Source organism: Gymnoscopelus microlampas, assembly GCF_963454915.1.
Source record: "Gymnoscopelus microlampas genome assembly, chromosome: 12".
NCBI classification, from domain to species: domain Eukaryota; kingdom Metazoa; phylum Chordata; class Actinopteri; order Myctophiformes; family Myctophidae; genus Gymnoscopelus; species Gymnoscopelus microlampas.
The window spans coordinates 761,310-780,118 of record NC_139949.1 but is presented as its reverse complement, the minus strand read 5'-3'; the positions used below and the strand labels follow the sequence as shown (position 1 = coordinate 780,118).

Sequence of the window (18,809 nt, the reverse complement as noted above, 5' to 3'; positions counted from 1 at the left end):
CACATGACCATAGAGATAATGTGTACCGATTTGAGTGATGTTTGGACAAAATCTGCACGAGTAATATAAAAAAAATCACTAACCTATGAATGATGCCTTGCCTGTCAGAAAAGGATAGACCTGGAAATTATAACTTATTTACTTCCTTTTTATTTGTTGTGGAAAATGTCTTTATCTCCGTTTCTGTTGCTTTTTGGCAAAAACAAGCCACATTCAACTGGCCACAACTATGCAATGGATTACCACGACCGGACATTTTTCTTCCCCTCGATTCTGTAAGACCACCGTGCGTGTAATGAGGCAATCGCCGTGAGGACGCGATCACAGAAAATATTCCATGATTTTTCAAAGGTTTGTAAAATCGCTCGGATTCGCTAGCAGTGGCTTGACATTTTTCTGAAACACTCTGGCACTTAAAGAGTTAATAACCAGCAAGTAATAGAAATTAATAACTGCAAAGAAATGCAAAGTTTAGGCTATCATTCAAATAAGAGAGAAGCTGACCTCACCGCACTGACAGACAATAAATAAATAATCCTTTTGCAAACAACATCCATGTTCTGTTCGTTTGTCAAGAATGATACAAACGTTTTCAGCAGCTAGAATCATAACAGTCTGACATTGCTTGAGCCCATATTTGGTACGTAACACAGTTGTAAACTCCCTTGTTAATCAATCAATCAAAGGTTTATTTATATAGCACGTTTCATACATCAAGTGCAGTTCAATGTGCTTCACAGAATAGGTTTAAAAATAAAGATAAATGTTTGTAGTTTTTTACTAGAACCTTTCTGACTCTTCATTCATGACTATCTGGCAGTGGAGGGGGGGGGGTGAAGACAGTGGAAATCGAGTCCACATTCACGCTAATCAGCATGGCATAGTAAGTACAAAATTACCTTTAGACAATACTACATGGCCAGTATTAGCATTCTGTCCTATCGTACATGTCCTGTATGTTTTCATTGTTCTGTCACACTGATGTTTTCATACAATAAGGCTCTGTAAGCATTGGTGGTTCAGTGGTAGAATTCTCGCCTGCCACGCGGGAGGCCCGGGTTCGATTCCCGGCCAATGCATGATAACCTTTTAACCAACATTTCACTGCATGTAAAGGATGTATTGATCTTAGTAAGGAACCACATTAGACCAGCTAGAAGCAAAAAGCATAATTAACTGTTAATCAGTGCATAGTTTACTGCTTGTAAATGCATAATAAACTGTTTTTATGTCGATAAAGCAAAAAACAGCTATGTTAAATGACGTTAGTAAGACTGAATGCTGTTTGTAATGCTATTATAAGCAACTCGTAAGGCTTTTATTAATATTGTCATGCAGTCTAAAAACAACAACAAGTTTCTCATAAGTGCGTATATGTCTTACAATCTTAAAATGTACATGTTTACAATGCTATGATTAACACCTCTACAGTCTTATCAATAGAATAACGTTAATAAGCATCTTATAAGTTAACTAATGAATGCTCATTACAACAAACTTAGTATAAGTTGTTACCCACTCTTGTTCTATAAATTGTTACCCACTGTTGTTCTTGTACTGTTTTTTAGAAACAGTGATTTCCTTCTCTCCCTGAATTCACCATTAACTATTCACCTGAACAGTTTATCATCTTGTATCTGGTACCATTGTAATCCACATTCAATCAAAGGATAAACAACAGGGATCCGTTAAATATTGAGTAATAAACCCTGACAGGGTGATTTAGACTCCAACGCAACGTGGCGATTGACTTGTGAGTTATGATTGTCATAGTGACCTTGATATATTGTGTTGTATATTCTTTTTCACAGTTAAATCAGGGGAGAGCACGAACGCAGTCCCCCACTACCAGGAATTATGCAGTTGAGATTCCCACATTTGAGGAATTCGCAGGGGTCAGCAAAGCACGGAGTGCAATGGCCGAGCCTCGCCCTGGGTGAACCACCTTCTTGATCATGGTGTCTCCCCTGCCAGGTAAGTATGAGTTGTACATGCTAGACATGGAGGAAGTACCCTGGGCAAGACCTGGGCTGTTGGTTGTCTAGGAAGTGACAACCGGAAATGGTTGAATTTGGCAAAAGTACCGCCCAAGGAAATGACGTTGATACTTTACAAATCTGTTAACATTCTCCGTGAATGAAACGAGTGTTGTGATTGGTCAAAACAAATTGTTTCCGGGGGAAACGCGTACGACGGAAATCCTGTCCACTCAGGACTTCCTAGACACTCGCTGCTTTAGCGAGTGACCAGGCTCTTCTCTTCGCAGATGAGTGAGGCTGGGACCGAGGCTATGGAAGAAGTCACTCACACACATACCAGTCTATTATGTATGTGGGTGAGTACACCCACACAACACGCTATGTTAACTTAAACATTACTCTGTAGTTGATACTAGTTTGGACGAAATGTGCCGCATTTAAATACAATATATTGTTTTTGAAATTAGAATCCTGTACCCATCATGCATTGGGGTATTGGCATAAGCAGAAGAAGCCGTTGTGTGAGTTCACTAACAAGAGAATCAGATTACAGCCCCTCCCCTTCCTGCCTGCGGCACCTCTAGAAAACACTCTGCATAACAAAGAGCTACAGAAACTGTGGAATGTGTGGAGTAGTGTGAATGCTGTGGACTTTGTGCTTTTGGATACACTGTGGGACTCTTAAATGTTTGTTTTGATTAGTACAGGTTTCCTACTTAGAATGACTGGTATTATGTGGTATCAGGACAACAGCATAGCCCTGTAATGACTGGGTAATGACCTAGTGGTCTTTTTTCTTTTTTCTTTCAGAACTCTTAGGAAAATAGTTTCCGATCTAGAAGTTGTGAGCTTGTAGATGTGCTATTTTCAGTGAATGTTCCCCACAGAATTGTATTATGCTCTGCTGATAAAATGTAGCTAGCAGAGGATGGTTTCGATCCATCGACCTCTGGGTTATGGGCCCAGCACGCTTCCGCTGCGCCACTCTGCTGTTAGACACCCCAGACGGGACTCGAACCCACAATCCCTGGCTTAGGAGGCCAGTGCCTTATCCATTAGGCCACTGGGGCGACTCTGGTAAGGCACATAGGAGGGGTGATTGGACTTACAAAATAATAGATTCACAGGACCCTATTTTGCGCCTAAGTTGCATTACCCACTATTTGGGAATTTAGCATTGCGCAAGGCGCATGGCAGTGGCCGAGTTGCTATTCTGCGCCACCAGCCTTGTCCCTAAAACACCTGCGCTACCCGTTACATTCATGTCAGGTCATGACTCAGCTATAACCATATAAGGAGTTCCCAATTATGGAGTGTGTTGTCTAACCTCAATGTGTTGTCGTGGCATCAGGTGCAAACAAATCAGGGATCTTCATATATGGGCATGAAGGGGACAAGGACTGACAGATACAGAGATCTCCATATATGGTTATATCAGTCGGATCGGCGGTGCGACGTACGTGTGAGGGATGTGTAGCGGTCGTGTAGCGGTCGTGGCCCTCACAACTAGATGTGAGGTCCACACATTAGCCCGAACCTCTAGTGCAGGTTATTCTGGTTAACTTCTACAGTCTCCTGACTCAACTCATAAATAATTTGAATTCAAGTGGTGAGGTTTGTTTACAGGTTTGGACCGTGCGTGCATTCCATTTTCCTTAACCTGCACACTACACGATTTGACGCTGAAATGGACAGCTGTTCTCTCTGCTTCATATTCAAATGTGTGTTCATTGTTCTTCATTTGTGGTAAGACAACTTTGTGTATCCTGTATTAAAATTGCCTTGAGGGTCAACCGAGGGCAGGTGGGCGTCACAAACGTAACATGCGGACCTGCACCGTTGCTCCGATCCGCACCAAACTTGGCAACAACACTGGTCAGGGGCCCCGCCATCAGAATAGCCAGGGATCTGCCATCAGAATAGCCACACCATTGGCCCCATGTGGCCCTCAGGGGCCCCTGGCTGAACAGTATTTATGCCAAGTAATTCCCTGGGGGCCCCTGAGGGCCACAAGTAACCCCTGGTGTGACTATTGTCATGGCAGGCCCCTGAACAGTATTTATATGCAAGTTTGGTGCAGATTGGAAGCAATGGTACACCTGTGGCACCCAGGTAGAATTCTTGCCTGCCACGCGGGAGGCCCAGGTTCGATTCCTGGCTAATGCATGACAAGCTTTTAACCAACCTTTCACTGCATGTAAAGGATGTATTGATCTCTAGTAAGTATCTGTTCCCACATTAGAACAGCTGGAAGCAAAAGGCATTGTTAACTTTTAATAAGTACATAATAAATGATGTATTTGCCATAACAAGGCAGTGTTCCCACTTCACACCTGCTAGATGCAAAAATCTTAGTGAAACTGTTAATCAGTGCGAAGTGTACTGCTTGTAAATGCATAATATGTCAATAAAGCAACAAAACAGCTTAATAAAGGTTAAACAATTACACAATATGTAAGTTAATAAGACTGAATGATTTTTGTAATGCGATTATAAGCAACTCATAAGGCTTTTATTAACATTGTCATGCAGTCTATAAACTAAGGTTTCTTTAGTTTCTTTATTTTCTCTAAAGTGCGTATACATGTTTTATAATCTTAAAATGTACATGTTTACAATGCTATTATTAACACGTGTACAGTCTTATCAATGCAATAACATTAATAAGAATCTTATAAGGACTTATTCACTAATGAATGCTCATTACAACAAACTTGGTATAAGTTGTTAACCACTCTTGTTCTATAAATTGTTACCCACTGTTGTTCTTGTCCTACTTTTCAGAAACAGGGATTTCCTTCTCACAATGTCCCTGAATTCACCATTAACTATTCACCTGAACAGTTTATCATCTTGTATCTGGTACCATTGTAATCCACATTCAAGCAAAGGATAATCAACAGGCATCCGTCAATTATTGAGTAATAAACCCTGACAAAAAAAAGCAGCGGCTGCTGAAGGAGCGCTAAAGTGGTGAAACCGCAATTTTCCGCGCAGCACCCACGCTGACAACATGGTCCTGGGGGGCACGAGACAGGGTTAATCCAGCTAAAGCTGTAAGCATTGGTGGTTCAGTGGTAGAATTCTCGCCTGCCACGCGGGAGGCCCGGGTTCGATTCCCGGCCAATGCATGATAACCTTTTAACCAACATTTCACTGCATGTAAAGGCTGTGTTGATCTCAGTAAGGAACTGATCCCACATTAGAACAGCTGGAAGCAAAAAGCATAATTAACTGTTAATAAGAGCATAATAAATTATTTATTAGCCTAACAAGGCATAGGTCCCACTTTACACCAGCTATATGCAAAACTCTTAGTGAAACTGTTAATCAGTGCATAGTTTACTGCTTGTAAATGCATAATAAACTGTTTTTATGTCGATAAAGCAAAAAACAGCTTAATAAAGGTTAAAACAATGACGTTAGTAAGACTGAATGCTGTTTGTAATGCCATTATAAGCCATTATATGCCATCTAAAAACTAACGTTTCTCATAAGTGCGTATACATGTCTTATAATCTTAAAATGTACATGTTTACAATGCTATGATTATTAACACCTTGTAACAATCTCCCTTTTACTTTGAAAAGACAACTATTAACTAAAAGGAAAAACAACAGGATCGGCAGGTTTCTAGTTGGTTACTTTATATATTTAAAGCCACACAAATAATAACTGTCACCATAAATGGTAAATAAGAACAATACACTTCTTTGTTTTAACTCCCTACAAGCAGTCCCTATACCTCTGTCCCTAACAAACAAAAGAAATAAACCAACAATTCAACAATCAATAATAACTTCACAAACCCCAATCCTACAACCCTCAATTCAGTGAATTCACACGTTCAAACGTAAACAGGGTCACATAACAAGGTAGAAACACCACCGCAGTCAGACATTTACTCGCTTTACATAACAACAATAAACAGTCTCTCGTTATGGCTCAAACGGCTTCTTCCCTCCGCGGCCTCGAGAATGTCTATTAAGTCCTTTGATCCAAAACGAACCGCAAACGGTCTTCCGCAATCGCGTCCCAAATAATAAAGCAATGTTCGGGGTACCCGTTAAGTTTGTAATCCACCGGAAAATAAGCTATTACCCCCTCAAGTGAATAGGAAATGTCCATATATCTCAGTGTCCAACATGTCACATATCACTTGTATATAATAACATGCATAAACTTAGATCAGATGTTACATATCAATCAGACATAATAACACCCATAGATCAAGCAGATAAATATAATGTGCATTTGACACAACTTGTACAGTCTTATCAATGCAATAACATTAATAAGCATCTTATAAGGACTTATTAACTAATGAACGCTTATTACAACAAACTTAGTATAAGTTGTTAGCCTCTCTTGTTCTATACATTGTTACCCACTGTTATTCTTGTCCTGTTTTTCAGAAACAGTGATTTCCTTCTCACAATGTCCCTGAATTCACCATTAATTATTCACCTGAACAGTTTATCATCTTGTATCTGGTACCATTGTAATCTACATTCAAGCAAAGGATAATCAACAGGGATATGTTAGTTATTGAGTAATAAACCCTGACAGGGTGATTAGACTCTGATGGGATGTGACGATTGACTTGTGAGTCATAGATTGTCATAGTGACCTTAATATATTGTTTTTTATTATTTTTATTATTTTTCACAGTTAAATCAGGGGAGAGCGCGAACGCAGTCCCCCACTACCAGAAATTATGCAATCGAGATTCCCACATTTGAGGAATTCGCAGGGGTCAGCAAAGCACGGAGTGCAATGGCCGAGCCTCGCCCTGGGTGAACCACCTTCTTGATCATGGTGTCTCCCTTGCCAGGTAAGTATGAGTTGTAAATGCTAGACTTGAGTAAGTCACTCACACACATACCAGTCACACTGAGGCTTGTTGCAACATATATACTCACCCACACAACACACTATGTTAACCTATATACATTACTCTGACATAGTTGATGATTGTTTGGACGAAATGAGCTACATTTAAATACAATACATTGTATTTTTGGAATTAGAATCCTGTACCCATCATGCATTGGGGTATTGGCATAAGCAGAAGGAGACGTTGTGTGAGTCAGGATTGGCGTTCACTAACAAGAGAGTCAGATTACAGTCCCTCCCCTTCCTGCCTGCAGCCCCTCTAGAAGACACTCTGCATAACAAAGAGCTACAGAAACTGTGGAATGTGTAGCGTGTGGAGTAGTGTGAATGCTGTGGGCTTAATGCTTTTGGATACACTGTGACTATTAAATGTTTGTTTTGATTAGTACAGGTTTCCTACTTAGAATGACTGGTATCAAGTGGTATCAGGACAACAGCATAGCTCGGTAATGACTGTGTAATGACCTAGTGGTCTTTTTTCTTTTTTTTTTAACTCTAAGAAATTCAATTCAATGCATTCCTGGGCTATAAATGGAAGCTGTGTGAACATGAAATTGTATAAATACAAATTCATACACATACATTCCCTCTTATCATCTTAGGTTAATGACTAACTTACCACTAAGGGCCAGTTTTTGACCTGCAGGCCAAATAACATGGTATTAAAAAAGGAAACAACTGTGTGTCAATCATTTGTAAGTCATCCTTGAAGTAGGTGCTGTGTTGATCTTTACTTTGTTATATTGTTATATCAGTATAGCGTTGCTGTCAGTGAGCAGAAACTCCTTGATAAGATAGCACAGATCTGGTGCCATGTCCTTCAATGTGAAGTGGCGGACAGGCAGGTACTCAAACCAGAAAAGCTCACCCAGCCCGACCCAGAAAACACAGACGGAATTTCTAAATAATATATGATAATATAGATAGTGTTTTTCCAGTCGATTGGAGCAGGAAGCCAGCACAGCCAAAATGTTTACCACTGTGTGAGAGTATGACTCATTCTAGGCAAGAACTTTCAGAACTCTTCCGATCTACAAGTTGTGAGCTTGTGGATGTGCTATTTTCAGTGAATGTTCCCCACAGAATTGTTTATGCTCTGCTGATAAAATGTAGCTAGCAGAGGATGGTTTCGATCCATCGACCTCTGGGTTATGGGCCCAGCACGCTTCCGCTGCGCCACTCTGCTGTTAGACACCCCAGACGGGACTCGTACACAGTGGCCCTCATTTATCAACGCGGTGCAGCCCGAATAATGAGCGTACGGCGTAATCACCGCACCTTTCGGTTTTTATCAATATATCCTGACGTGGGCTTCATCCTACCGTAGGCTGAAATCTCACGTCTGGTCGAGACCAGTTGTTGACGTTGGCTGCACCCGTTTATTCCATTCTAGACCTGCGGAGCACCATTGTCTGACTGTCTGACAAGCATCTGGACACATAATCCACTCCTAAATGTGTATATCTACACTAATAAATAATTGCTGTGAAAATATATCATTTTATAAAGTAATTTAAACAAACTGCTTTAACAGTCATTCAGATAAGATTGTAGATCTGTCTGTATTGAAAATAGCAGATCTACAAGCTCACAAGCCAGCGTTGCATCGCAACGCGTTGTGAGCTTGTAGATCTGCTATTTTCAAAAATATACGAGCGCTTTTGCGCCGGGAGTCCCGCGGTCGGGACTCCCGGCCACCTTTTCATGGACAGTGAGGTCTACAAACTTACAGTAGCTTGTCCTATGTTATGGAGTTATGTCATAGAGAGTTATGTAGGCTACACAACCAGGGGCCTGTTCCTCAAAAGGGAATTAGAGCTTAAGCCTGGCTTTAACACCTATCCTGGCTTAATTTAGCCAGGATTAGGGCTGAATCGGTTCCTCAAAAGCTGAATTAGCTTGAAGATTACTTTAGCCAGTTCACCCTGGCTAAGTTTAGCCATGACCCGATTCCTCAAAAGAGAATTGAAGCAAGCCTACCTCAGTTACCATGGCAATTTAGCTGTGAAGTTAGCCTGGTCAGGAGCAGGCTAACAGCCAAGCTTACTTAATCCAGTGCCTTGTTCTTCAAGTTTTTCCACAGTTAATTCAACACAGGTGTTTGAATATGGACTTATTTTAATGACCTTGCATTCAAATAAAATGAAATAAATACAATCAGATATAATCAAATTAATTATATTACTGAAATAGTGTGTGACCATGAATCATAATTGTTTCACAATGACTCATGTGATGTCATTGTCACTCTGTTAACACTATAGTTCATATTGTTGTTAGATGTTTGATAATATATAACAGATTTTTTTTCTATATTATAAAAAATGTCTATATATATATATATATATATATATATATATATATATATATATATATATATATATATATATAAATTATTAGTTACGGGTTTAAAAGAGCCTCTTCACTGAATGTAAGTCAATGAGGAGCATATTTTAAATTATCAATTTCTAGTCAATGGAGAAATTATTTTTTATTTCTTGTCCACCTTTGGAGTTACATCATGATGGCAAGGTAACTACACAACCCAAACCTCTACCAAAGTGGTCTTGCAAATGTGGGGTTATTGCGTGTCCCCGTCCCCCCCCCGTCCCCCGTCCCCCCGTCCCCCGCTCATCCCGTTGCGGCCCCCAGTCGCGGTCAACCCCCCCGTCCCGTCCCGTGCGTCCCGTCGCGGCCCCCGTCGCGGTATACCCCCCGTCCTGTGCGTCCCGTTGCCGTCCCGTCCCGTCGCGCACACGCGCACACACACACACACACACACACACACACACACACACACACACACACACACACACACACACTGTGTGTGCTTGCAATACTTTGCCACGCTTTCTCCCTGGATCTATTTATTGCGGTCACGTTTCCTTTCTCGCTTATAATACATTTTACTTCCTTGTATGATTTCATGAGCTGCTGCAATGCTGCTGTTCAGCCACAGAGAGCAACGCCGCTCTGGTTTTGGACTCCATGATTGGTCAAGTTCAAGGATTCTGCTATCGACTTTCATGGTCTTTTATAGAAATGCGTGAAGCCTGGCTTCATTATCCTGGCTGGACATAGCCTGGCTTAACAAGGCCTAGCTCGACAAAGTCGCTCCTTTTCAGCCTGGCTTTGCTTCGAGGAACGGAATGAACGAGGCTTATATGGACTCGACTTTGTCAAGTCTGGATTTGGCTTAAGTCCAGGCTTAGTTTATTCACCTTTTGAGGAACAGGCCCCTGGCTGGGTTAAGGATATAAACCCGACGCTCCAATATTAACGTGGCGGCACGGAATCACTGCATTCCGCCCGAGTCTCATGTAATGATGAATAATAATGAATTGCATTTTTATAGCGCTTTTCCAAGTCACTCAAAGCGCTTTACAATGGTTCATTCATTCATACAGGTGGGGGACATTGGGAGGTGGAGCGGCGAACAGTCGACGCCAGCGTCCCCACTTTTTCCCACATTCACACACCAATGGCAGCAAGCGAGCGCCGACCGAATCATTGGAGGCAATGTAGGGTTCAGTGTCTTGCCCAGGGACACTTCGACATGTGGTCAGGAGGAGCCGGGATTCGAACCGCCGACCCACGGATCATTGGACGACCTGCTCTACCTCCTGAGCCACAGCCTGAGCCGCTACGTTACGGACACGGACATGAAAGACAAAGTTGGGCGGGCGCGCGCGTGTGTGTGTGTGTGTGTGTGTGTGTGTGTGTGTGTGTGTGTGTGTGTGTGTGTGTGTGTGCGCGTGTGTGTGTGTGTGAGAGAGAGAGAGCAAGAGAGCAAGAGAGAGCGAGAGAGAGAGGCGTGTGCGGGGGGGGGGGGGGGGGACTGTTTCTTATTGGCTTTTCATGTCTTTGGTCGTATTCTGGTTCGTCTTCATGTCGTAAAATCGGGGCGTTGGTGAGAATATTTAAGGGCGTGTTATTTAAATGACGCTCGTTTCAGCCGTGACATTTATCAACGCTGGGACCAAGTGTAAGCTCGGATCAGCTGTGTAGGATGCGTTGATAAATGTGACTTCGACGTTGGTGTACGGCCGAATATAGGGAAAAATATACGCCGGTTTATACGCTGCGTTGAGGAGGCCAGTGCCTTATCCATTAGGCCACTGGGGCGACTCTGGGGCCTGTTCCTCAAAAGGGAATTAAAGCTTAAGCCTGGCTTTAACACCTATCCTGGCTTAATTTAGCCAGGATTAGGGCTGAATCGGTTCCTCAAAAGCTGAATTAGCTTGAAGATTAGTTTAGCCAGTTCACCCTGGCTAAGTTTAGCCATGACCCGATTCCTCAAAAGAGAATTGAAGCAATCCTACCTTAGTTACCATGGCAATTTAGCTGTGAAGTTAGCCTGGTCAGGAGCAGGCTAACAGCCAAGCTTACTTAATCCAGTGCCTTGTTCTTCAAGTTTTTCCACAGTTAATTCAACACATGTGTTTGAATATGGACTCATTTTAATGACCTTGCATTCAAATAAAATGAAATAAATACAATAAGATATAATCAAATTAATTATATTACTGAAATAGTGTGACCATGAATCATAATTGTTTCACAATGACTCGTGATATGTCATTGTCACTCTGTTAACACTATAGTTCATATTGTTGTTAGATGTTTGATAATATATTACAGATTTTTTTTTAATATTATAAAAAAAAATGTCTATATATTTATATATACCCCCCCCCCCCCCCCCGTACCCCCGCCCCCCGCTCATCCCGTCGCGGCCCCCAGTCGCGGTACACCCCCCTTCCCGTCCCGTGCGTCCCGATGCCGCCCCGTCGCGCGCGCACACACACACACACACACACACACACACACACACACACACACACACACACACACACACACACACACACACACACACACACACACACACACTCTGTGTGTGCTTGCAATACTTTGCCACGCTTTCTCCCTGGATCTATTTATTGCGGTCGCGTTTCCTTTCTCGCTTATAATACATTTCACTTCCTTGTATGATTCCATGAGCTGCTGCAATGCTGCTGTTCAGCCACAGAGAGGAACGCCGCTCTGGTTTTGGACTCCATGATTGGTCAAGTTCAAGGATTCTGCTATCGACTTTCATGGTCTTTTATAGAAATACGTGAAGCTTGGCTTCATTATCCTGGCTCGACACAGCCTGGCTTGACAAGGCCTAGCTCGACAAAGTCGCTCCTTTTCAGCCTGGCTTTGCTTTGAGGAACGGAATAAACGAGGCTTATATGGACCCGACTTTGTCAAGTCTGGATTTGGCTTAAGTCCAGGCTTAGTTTATTCACCTTTTGAGGAACAGGCCTCTGGTAAGGTATCATTGGACTTTGAAAATAATAGAATCTCGAGACCCTACTATCCCACTATTTGGGAACCCACTATTTGGGAATTTAGCATTGTGCAAAGGGCATTGCAGTGGCCGAGTTGCTATCTTGCGCCACACATACAAGTAAGGACATGGTGTCAACATGGCAATAAAGCACAGGTAGTAGGTACTCCTGGATTATGCTGGGAACAGGGTTCAAGTCCCTGCTGTGCTGTGCTTACTGTTTCACATTTGTCCTGTTGTATATTTACATGAAAATATACTCCACTAAATTTCGAATAGAAATATTTCATTTCAATTTGTCTCGCCCCAAAACACGTTCGTCCCGGGTCAAATCGATTGACCTTGGAACGGTGGCCAACAAGGTATTCCTAAATGTAACTTAAGTAAAACTATGCCTAAACCTAACCTTATTCCTAACCTTAACCTCAGTAAAACAAATACAAGAACATGGGGGCGAGTGTGTTTTGGGGCGAATGTTCCGGTTATGGGAGGCGCCTATGTAATGTTGGACTCATCGCGACATTTGCATCATAAGCTCTAGCCTTTGATTGCCTTTGAATAAAACCATATTTGATACACATAAGTGTAACTGATCATAGAGAATGTCATTTTATTGCAATACGTTCTTTATTTCCTGCGCAATGGATTAATCAAACTGAAGCGTGTGGTTTGAAGTGAATGGCACTGCGCAGTACAAATCATTGTCTTTGAATAGATTCAAATCTGTATACCTCAGTGAGAAATTCCCCTACACTCCAAATGAGAATCGCAGCATCCTCAATTCTGCCACCTCCAGCTCCGCCTCCTGTCTTTTTGTCAGTGCCACCATGTGACGGTAGTGTCCAAGCCGTACACTACCGTCCTATACATCACTCTTGCTGGTACCCTTCTGTCCACCTCTCTTTCACACTCCCCATTACTTTGGATAGTTGACTCAAGGTATTTAAACTCCTTCACCACCTCTACTTCTTGCATCCTCACTGTTCCACTGTCCTCCCTCTCGTTGACGCACACACATTCTGCAGTTGTGATTTAACAGACATCCATATTTAGCAAAACAACGGACATCACAGCAACACCGAATCAGAGCAGCACAGCTTAAAACCAGACTTGAGATACGATACTGACTTAATTGATTACTTATTGACTATTTTTGATTGATTACTTAAGGTTCATTCATTGTATTTTGTGAATCGATAGCAGTTAAATTCTGAACATCTATTTTGGCTGCAGTACATTTGTGATAAACATCGATGTCACGGTGACATCATGGTGCAAAGTGAGCATTGGAGAAACACAGCTTTAAAACCAGGCCTGTGAAACGTTATTGATCACTTAAGGCTTATATGCCTAAACTGGACAGACTAAATTGATCGCAGCTACATCCATAGCATCTAAAATCTAAATCAGTAGTCCATAATCGCCCGCATTTGATTAAAAATTACCATTGCAATTTAGGCAGATGCTCTTATTCAGTGATTTACAAGTGCAAGTTCGGAATAAGCAGAATGGTATTACGTTTGTGATAATTTAGCTGAAGTTCCTTTGTGATCGTTCATCATTAGTCATAGTTAGCCTGTTGGCGAAAAACGTGAAAACAGGACTTCAGAAAAACAACCGTAACCGTTTACGACTGCTCCCCATATTTAGGTTTTGTCTCGAGGTTCCATGGCGCCACGTGTACAGCTGGGCAAAGCGGCGTGGAGTTGGGTTGAAAGCGTGACGCCAGAGGACATCGGTGAGGAACACATCGAGCTGGTGTATCGTGTCAACACCCCGGCCTGCAGGAGAGGAATCTGCAGGAGGAACTGCAAGGGAAACCCCAACTGCCTGGTGGGAATTGGCGAGCAGGCGTGGCTGGGAGAGATCGACGACTACATTGATGACCCAAATTCGGAGCGCCGGGATAAGAACGCATTTGTGGGTCTGACAAATCTGGGTGCGACGTGCTATGTCAACGCCTTCCTGCAGGTGTGGTTCCACAACCTGGAGTTGCGCAGGAGCCTCTACCGGTGCCACAGCGCTCGAGCGCTGGAGCAAAATGACGACGACTCGGTCTACGAGCCTCAGTCCATCTCGGAACACCTCCAGTATCTGTTTGCACTGCTGCAGAACAGCAACCGACGCCACATCGACCCATCTGGGCTGGTTAAGGCTCTGGGACTGGACACGGGGCTACAGCAGGACGCCCAGGAGTTCTCCAAGCTCTTCCTGACTCTGCTGGAGGACTCTCTGGCCAAGCAGAAGGACCCCAGCCTGCAGAAGGTCATCCAGAACCAGTTCTGCGGAGAGTTCTCCTACGTCACCGCGTGCGACCGGTGTGGCCGGGTCTCGCCGCTGCCGTCTACGTTTTACGAGCTGGAGCTGAACATCCAGGGCCTCAAGAACCTCACCGAATGTGTGAGCGAGTTCCTCAAGGAGGAGAAGCTGGACAGGGACAACCGCTACTTCTGCGAGAGCTGTCAGAGCAAACAGAACGCCACCAGGCGCATTAAACTCCACGGCCTACCGCCCATCCTCAACCTGCAGCTCATGCGCTTCGTCTTCAACCGACAAACGGGCCACAAGAAGAAGCTCAACACATACATCACCTTCCCGGAGATGCTGGACATGGGGCCTTTCCTGGAGGGGAAAGAAGACCAGAGGTGCCTTTACGAGCTGAGCACCGTGCTGATCCACCGCGGGGTGACCGCCTACTCGGGCCACTACATCGCACACGTTAAGGACGTGCGAACTGGCGACTGGTACAAGTTCAACGACGACGAGACCGAAAAAATGGAGGGTAAGGCGCTCCATCTGGGCGTCGAAGAGGACATCACGTCGCAGTCCAAACAGACACGAAAACCCAGGTGTAATAAAGGCTACCACTGCTCCAGGAACGCCTACATGCTGGTCTACAAGGTCCTGGAGGAGCAGAACACGGACCCGTCCCGGACCGACGCCAAGGTACCGGCTTTCCTGCAGCGGCTGGTGGACCGAGACAACCACAAGTTTGAGAAGCAGTGTGTCAAGATGGCCGACAAGAGGAAGCAGAACGTGGACAACTGGAAGGAGGTGAAGGAGCTCTACAAGCTTTTGCCCGCGGCGGACGGCCAGCCGTACGAGTTTGTTCCTCTGGACTGGTTGAGGATGTGGATGGACGAATCCGCCGCCACGACGGAGATTGACAACTCACCTTTTCTGTGCTCTCACGGCAAGCTGCACCCTGACAAGGTGGGGGAGGTGAAGAGGGTCTCCCTGCCGGCGGCCCAGCTCCTTTACAACCGCTACGGCGGAGGGCCCAGTCTGAATGCCTCGTCATTGTGTAAGGAGTGTGTGGTGGAGCTGTGCAGGGTGCTCAAACTGAAGAAACAGCTCATCGAGGACTTCAAGGAAGTGTCGAACATGGTCAAATGCACACACAGCGGTGAGGGTTTCTGGGTAGGGACAGCGTCCCTGCGCGCCGGGCGACAGCTGGCTCTGAAGCAGCTGGAGGACGAGCAGGAGATGAAGCGCGGCGACAGAAGGACCAACGGACGTGGAGAGCGCGACATCAGCAGCAAAGAGTATGGGCCGCACCTCCCAGAAGGCAACGACAGCGAGGAAGCAACGAGGACATTCAACGAGGACCTCCTCTGCAATCACGGAACTCTGAGCACCCTGGCCAACGAACGGAGGCTGGTGCCGTCGGAGACGTGGTCCACGCTGAGGGCTTACTTCCCCAGAGCTCCTGAGTTCAGCCAGTGGCATCAGCCCTGCTCCCGCTGCTTCAGTCTGGAGCAAGAGCAAGAGACGATGGCCTCCAAGCAGAAGAACCAACTAATCGACCTGTTTAAGGAGAAGAACCGGCCCAAGCTCACCAGCTGGCCTCAGTGTACGGAAGTACTGTACATAATCCCTCTGTGTTTTGTGGCCGAGTGGCGTAAATTCATAAGAAAGCCCACAAAGTCTCCTCCGGTGTTGAGTGTGGACAACAGCCTGCTGCTGTGTCCCCACGGCGGCTTCAAGTTCACCTATGACTCCCTGGTCGACGGAGACGCTCAACACGTCACCCTGCTCTGGCCCGACGAATGGGAGGCGGTCAACAGACTCTTCACAGTGGACCAACCACTCTCCATCCACCGTTCCCGCCAATCCACACCCACAGACCACGCCCCCCCGCCGCAGTACAGCACGCGCCCCGAGCTGTGCTGGGAGTGTCGCGAGAGTTTCCTGGTCCAGAGGCAGAGAGACCTGAGGGAGTACGCCCAGGCTACCATCTACATCCGCAAGATCAAGAGGACGAAGCAGGAGGCCGCCGATTCAGAGCCCAACACCGCGGAGCAGAACGGCAGCGGCTCAGACGTAGAGGAGGAGAGGGGCGAGACGCCAAAGAGGGACGAGACGCCAAAGAGGGACGAGTCCCCAATGGAGCTCGACGGAGAAACCGGAGGCGCAGATTTCAGCGAATCAGTGAACATTGTCAAACGCCTGAAACTTAACAACGGCGCTACCGGCGTCGCAGGGGGTCCCGCCCCCCACTTAGCATCCAACAACAACAACGGCATCAAGGCAACGGAAGCTGTCAGGAGAAGAAGCACGAGGAACAGGAACCTCGCGGACCAGAAGGCGCTCACCGTCTCGGCCAATCAGACGCTGAGGGAGCTCAAGATACAGATCATGACCGCTTTCTCTGTGGCTACGTTTGACCAGAACCTGTCCGTCAACGGACAGCGTCTGACGGACAACACGGCCACGCTGGGCAGCCTGGGGGTCACGCCCAGCAGCACCATCGTTCTGACGGCGGACGAAGTCGTCGCAGATTACGCAGCGATGGACAATCTTTACCAGGTGGGGATGCCTGAAGAGGGGTTTAAAGGTACCGGGCTTCTGGGATATTGAGGGAAAACAGCATTAGGGCGCGGTCCCACCGCACTTTTATTTTACCTCTGGAGTGGAATCTGTCAATGTAAATGCGTGGATTCACGCTCTTGCGCATCTTTCCGCTTGTCGCGCACATGTTGCGTTTATGCGCTCTATGCTGCTTTTCCTCCTCTGTCCAATCGGGTGAGTTGAAGGCGGACCGTCCCAAGACTCAGGAAGCGACACGGTGCTTGCGATAGAGCAACTGCTGGTAGCTGTTGCATGGGAGGGTCCTAAAAGTGAGTGACAGGTGGGTCACTCCGTTTATTTAGAATGCGGCTGGTGGAGGCGGTGTTATTCTATTGGAATGTGCCAATAGTCGCACCGTTCAGGACGGCAACTCGGTCGCTTTAGCTCCCTCGGTGGTCCTTCACGGGGCTCCAGTTCGCCTGAGACTGCGCGCCTCCGCCATGGTCCCAAACCAAAACCAAAACCGAAACTGAACTATTTAAGTCATCTCCGTTGGTAGGTCAGTATGTCTTGATAACACGCAATGAATGGTCTGATAAATCATGGGTAGGTAAGTAGGTCGCCTACTTCACCCATTCAATGGTCTAATAAAAGGTGATAATGTCCCATTCAGTGCATTGATAGCATCCGAATCAGGTGCCCCGTAGCCCGCACCGCCTTCTGCCTTGAGCACCATGGTGCTTCCTGAGTCTTGGGACGGTCCGCCTTCGACTCACCCGATTGGACAAAGGGGGAAAATCAGCTCCTGCCTCCAGCAGCTTTATGCTTCAAATGGACAAGTCGTGTAGAGCGGATAAACACAAAGTCTGCACGACAGGCGGAAAGATCCGCTCTTGCGTGAATCCACGCATTTACATTGACAAAGCATTGGCAGATTCCGCCCAAGAGGTACAAGTAAAAGTCTGGAATTCAAAATTGACTTGAATGAAAGTACAAAAGTATTGCCATCAAAACGTAGCAAAAGTGAGTAAAAGTACTCATTATGCAGAATGTCCCATTTCAAGTTTTCAAATGTATAAAAATCTGGGCTGAAATGTATACAGAGCTGAAGTGGTGAATGCAGGTTTTGTAATAATAATCTAAATCTGCAAAGTAACTAGTAACTAAAGTTTTCAAATAAATGTAGTGGAGTAAAAGTACAATATGTGGAACCGAGATGTAGTGGAGTAGAAGTAAAAGTATTGGAAATTGTAAATACTCAAGTAAAGTACATATACCTCGAAATTGTACTTAAGTGTGGTACTTGAGTAAAAGTACTTAGTTTACATTCCACCATTAGAGTGGCCGTAGCTGCATGGTCAGAGAGCTCGCCTAGGAAGGGGAACCAAACGTCCCCGGTTGGACTCCAAACCTCAGCAGTGTGTCGAGGTCTTTCTCAGGGACCCCTCTGCCCCCGCCCACTGCTCCTGTTACTTAGGATGGGTTAAATACAGATACCTCATTTCACTGTGTATGCATGCATATGTACAGTGACAAATAAATACCACAAAGGAGTTTGGACTATAATATTACAGATAGACACGCGCACGGCACGCACACTGATGTGAGCTTGTAGACGCACGCGTCCCCACCTGGAGCTTGTGGATCTGCTATTTTTGGCTAAAGTTCTCCTCAGAAAAATGCTAGGGTTGTGAAGTGGTTAATGTAAAAAAAAAAAAAAATCCTATCACACTGAGATTTGGCGGACCCCATAGAGTTGCTCTGAGGACCGCCTAGGGATCCCCGGACCCCCGGTTTAAAACCCCTGCTGT

The 18,809-nt window shown here is 45.2% G+C and overlaps 2 protein-coding genes across 2 annotated transcripts in view; one reads left to right on the top strand and one right to left on the bottom strand.

The window, feature by feature from the left end:
• arl10 (ADP-ribosylation factor-like 10) overlaps positions 1–18,809 on the bottom strand; it is a 152,867-nt gene that overhangs the window by 53,464 nt on the left and 80,594 nt on the right. The window lies entirely within an intron of this gene.
• Positions 13,876–17,067, top strand: LOC311056769 (ubiquitin carboxyl-terminal hydrolase 48-like; the record flags this gene model as incomplete). The annotated part of the gene is made up of 1 exon (XM_084073575.1): positions 13,876–17,067. The coding sequence occupies one exon, from the start codon at positions 13,876–13,878 to the stop codon at positions 17,065–17,067; it is 3,192 nt and encodes a 1,063-aa protein (XP_083929701.1).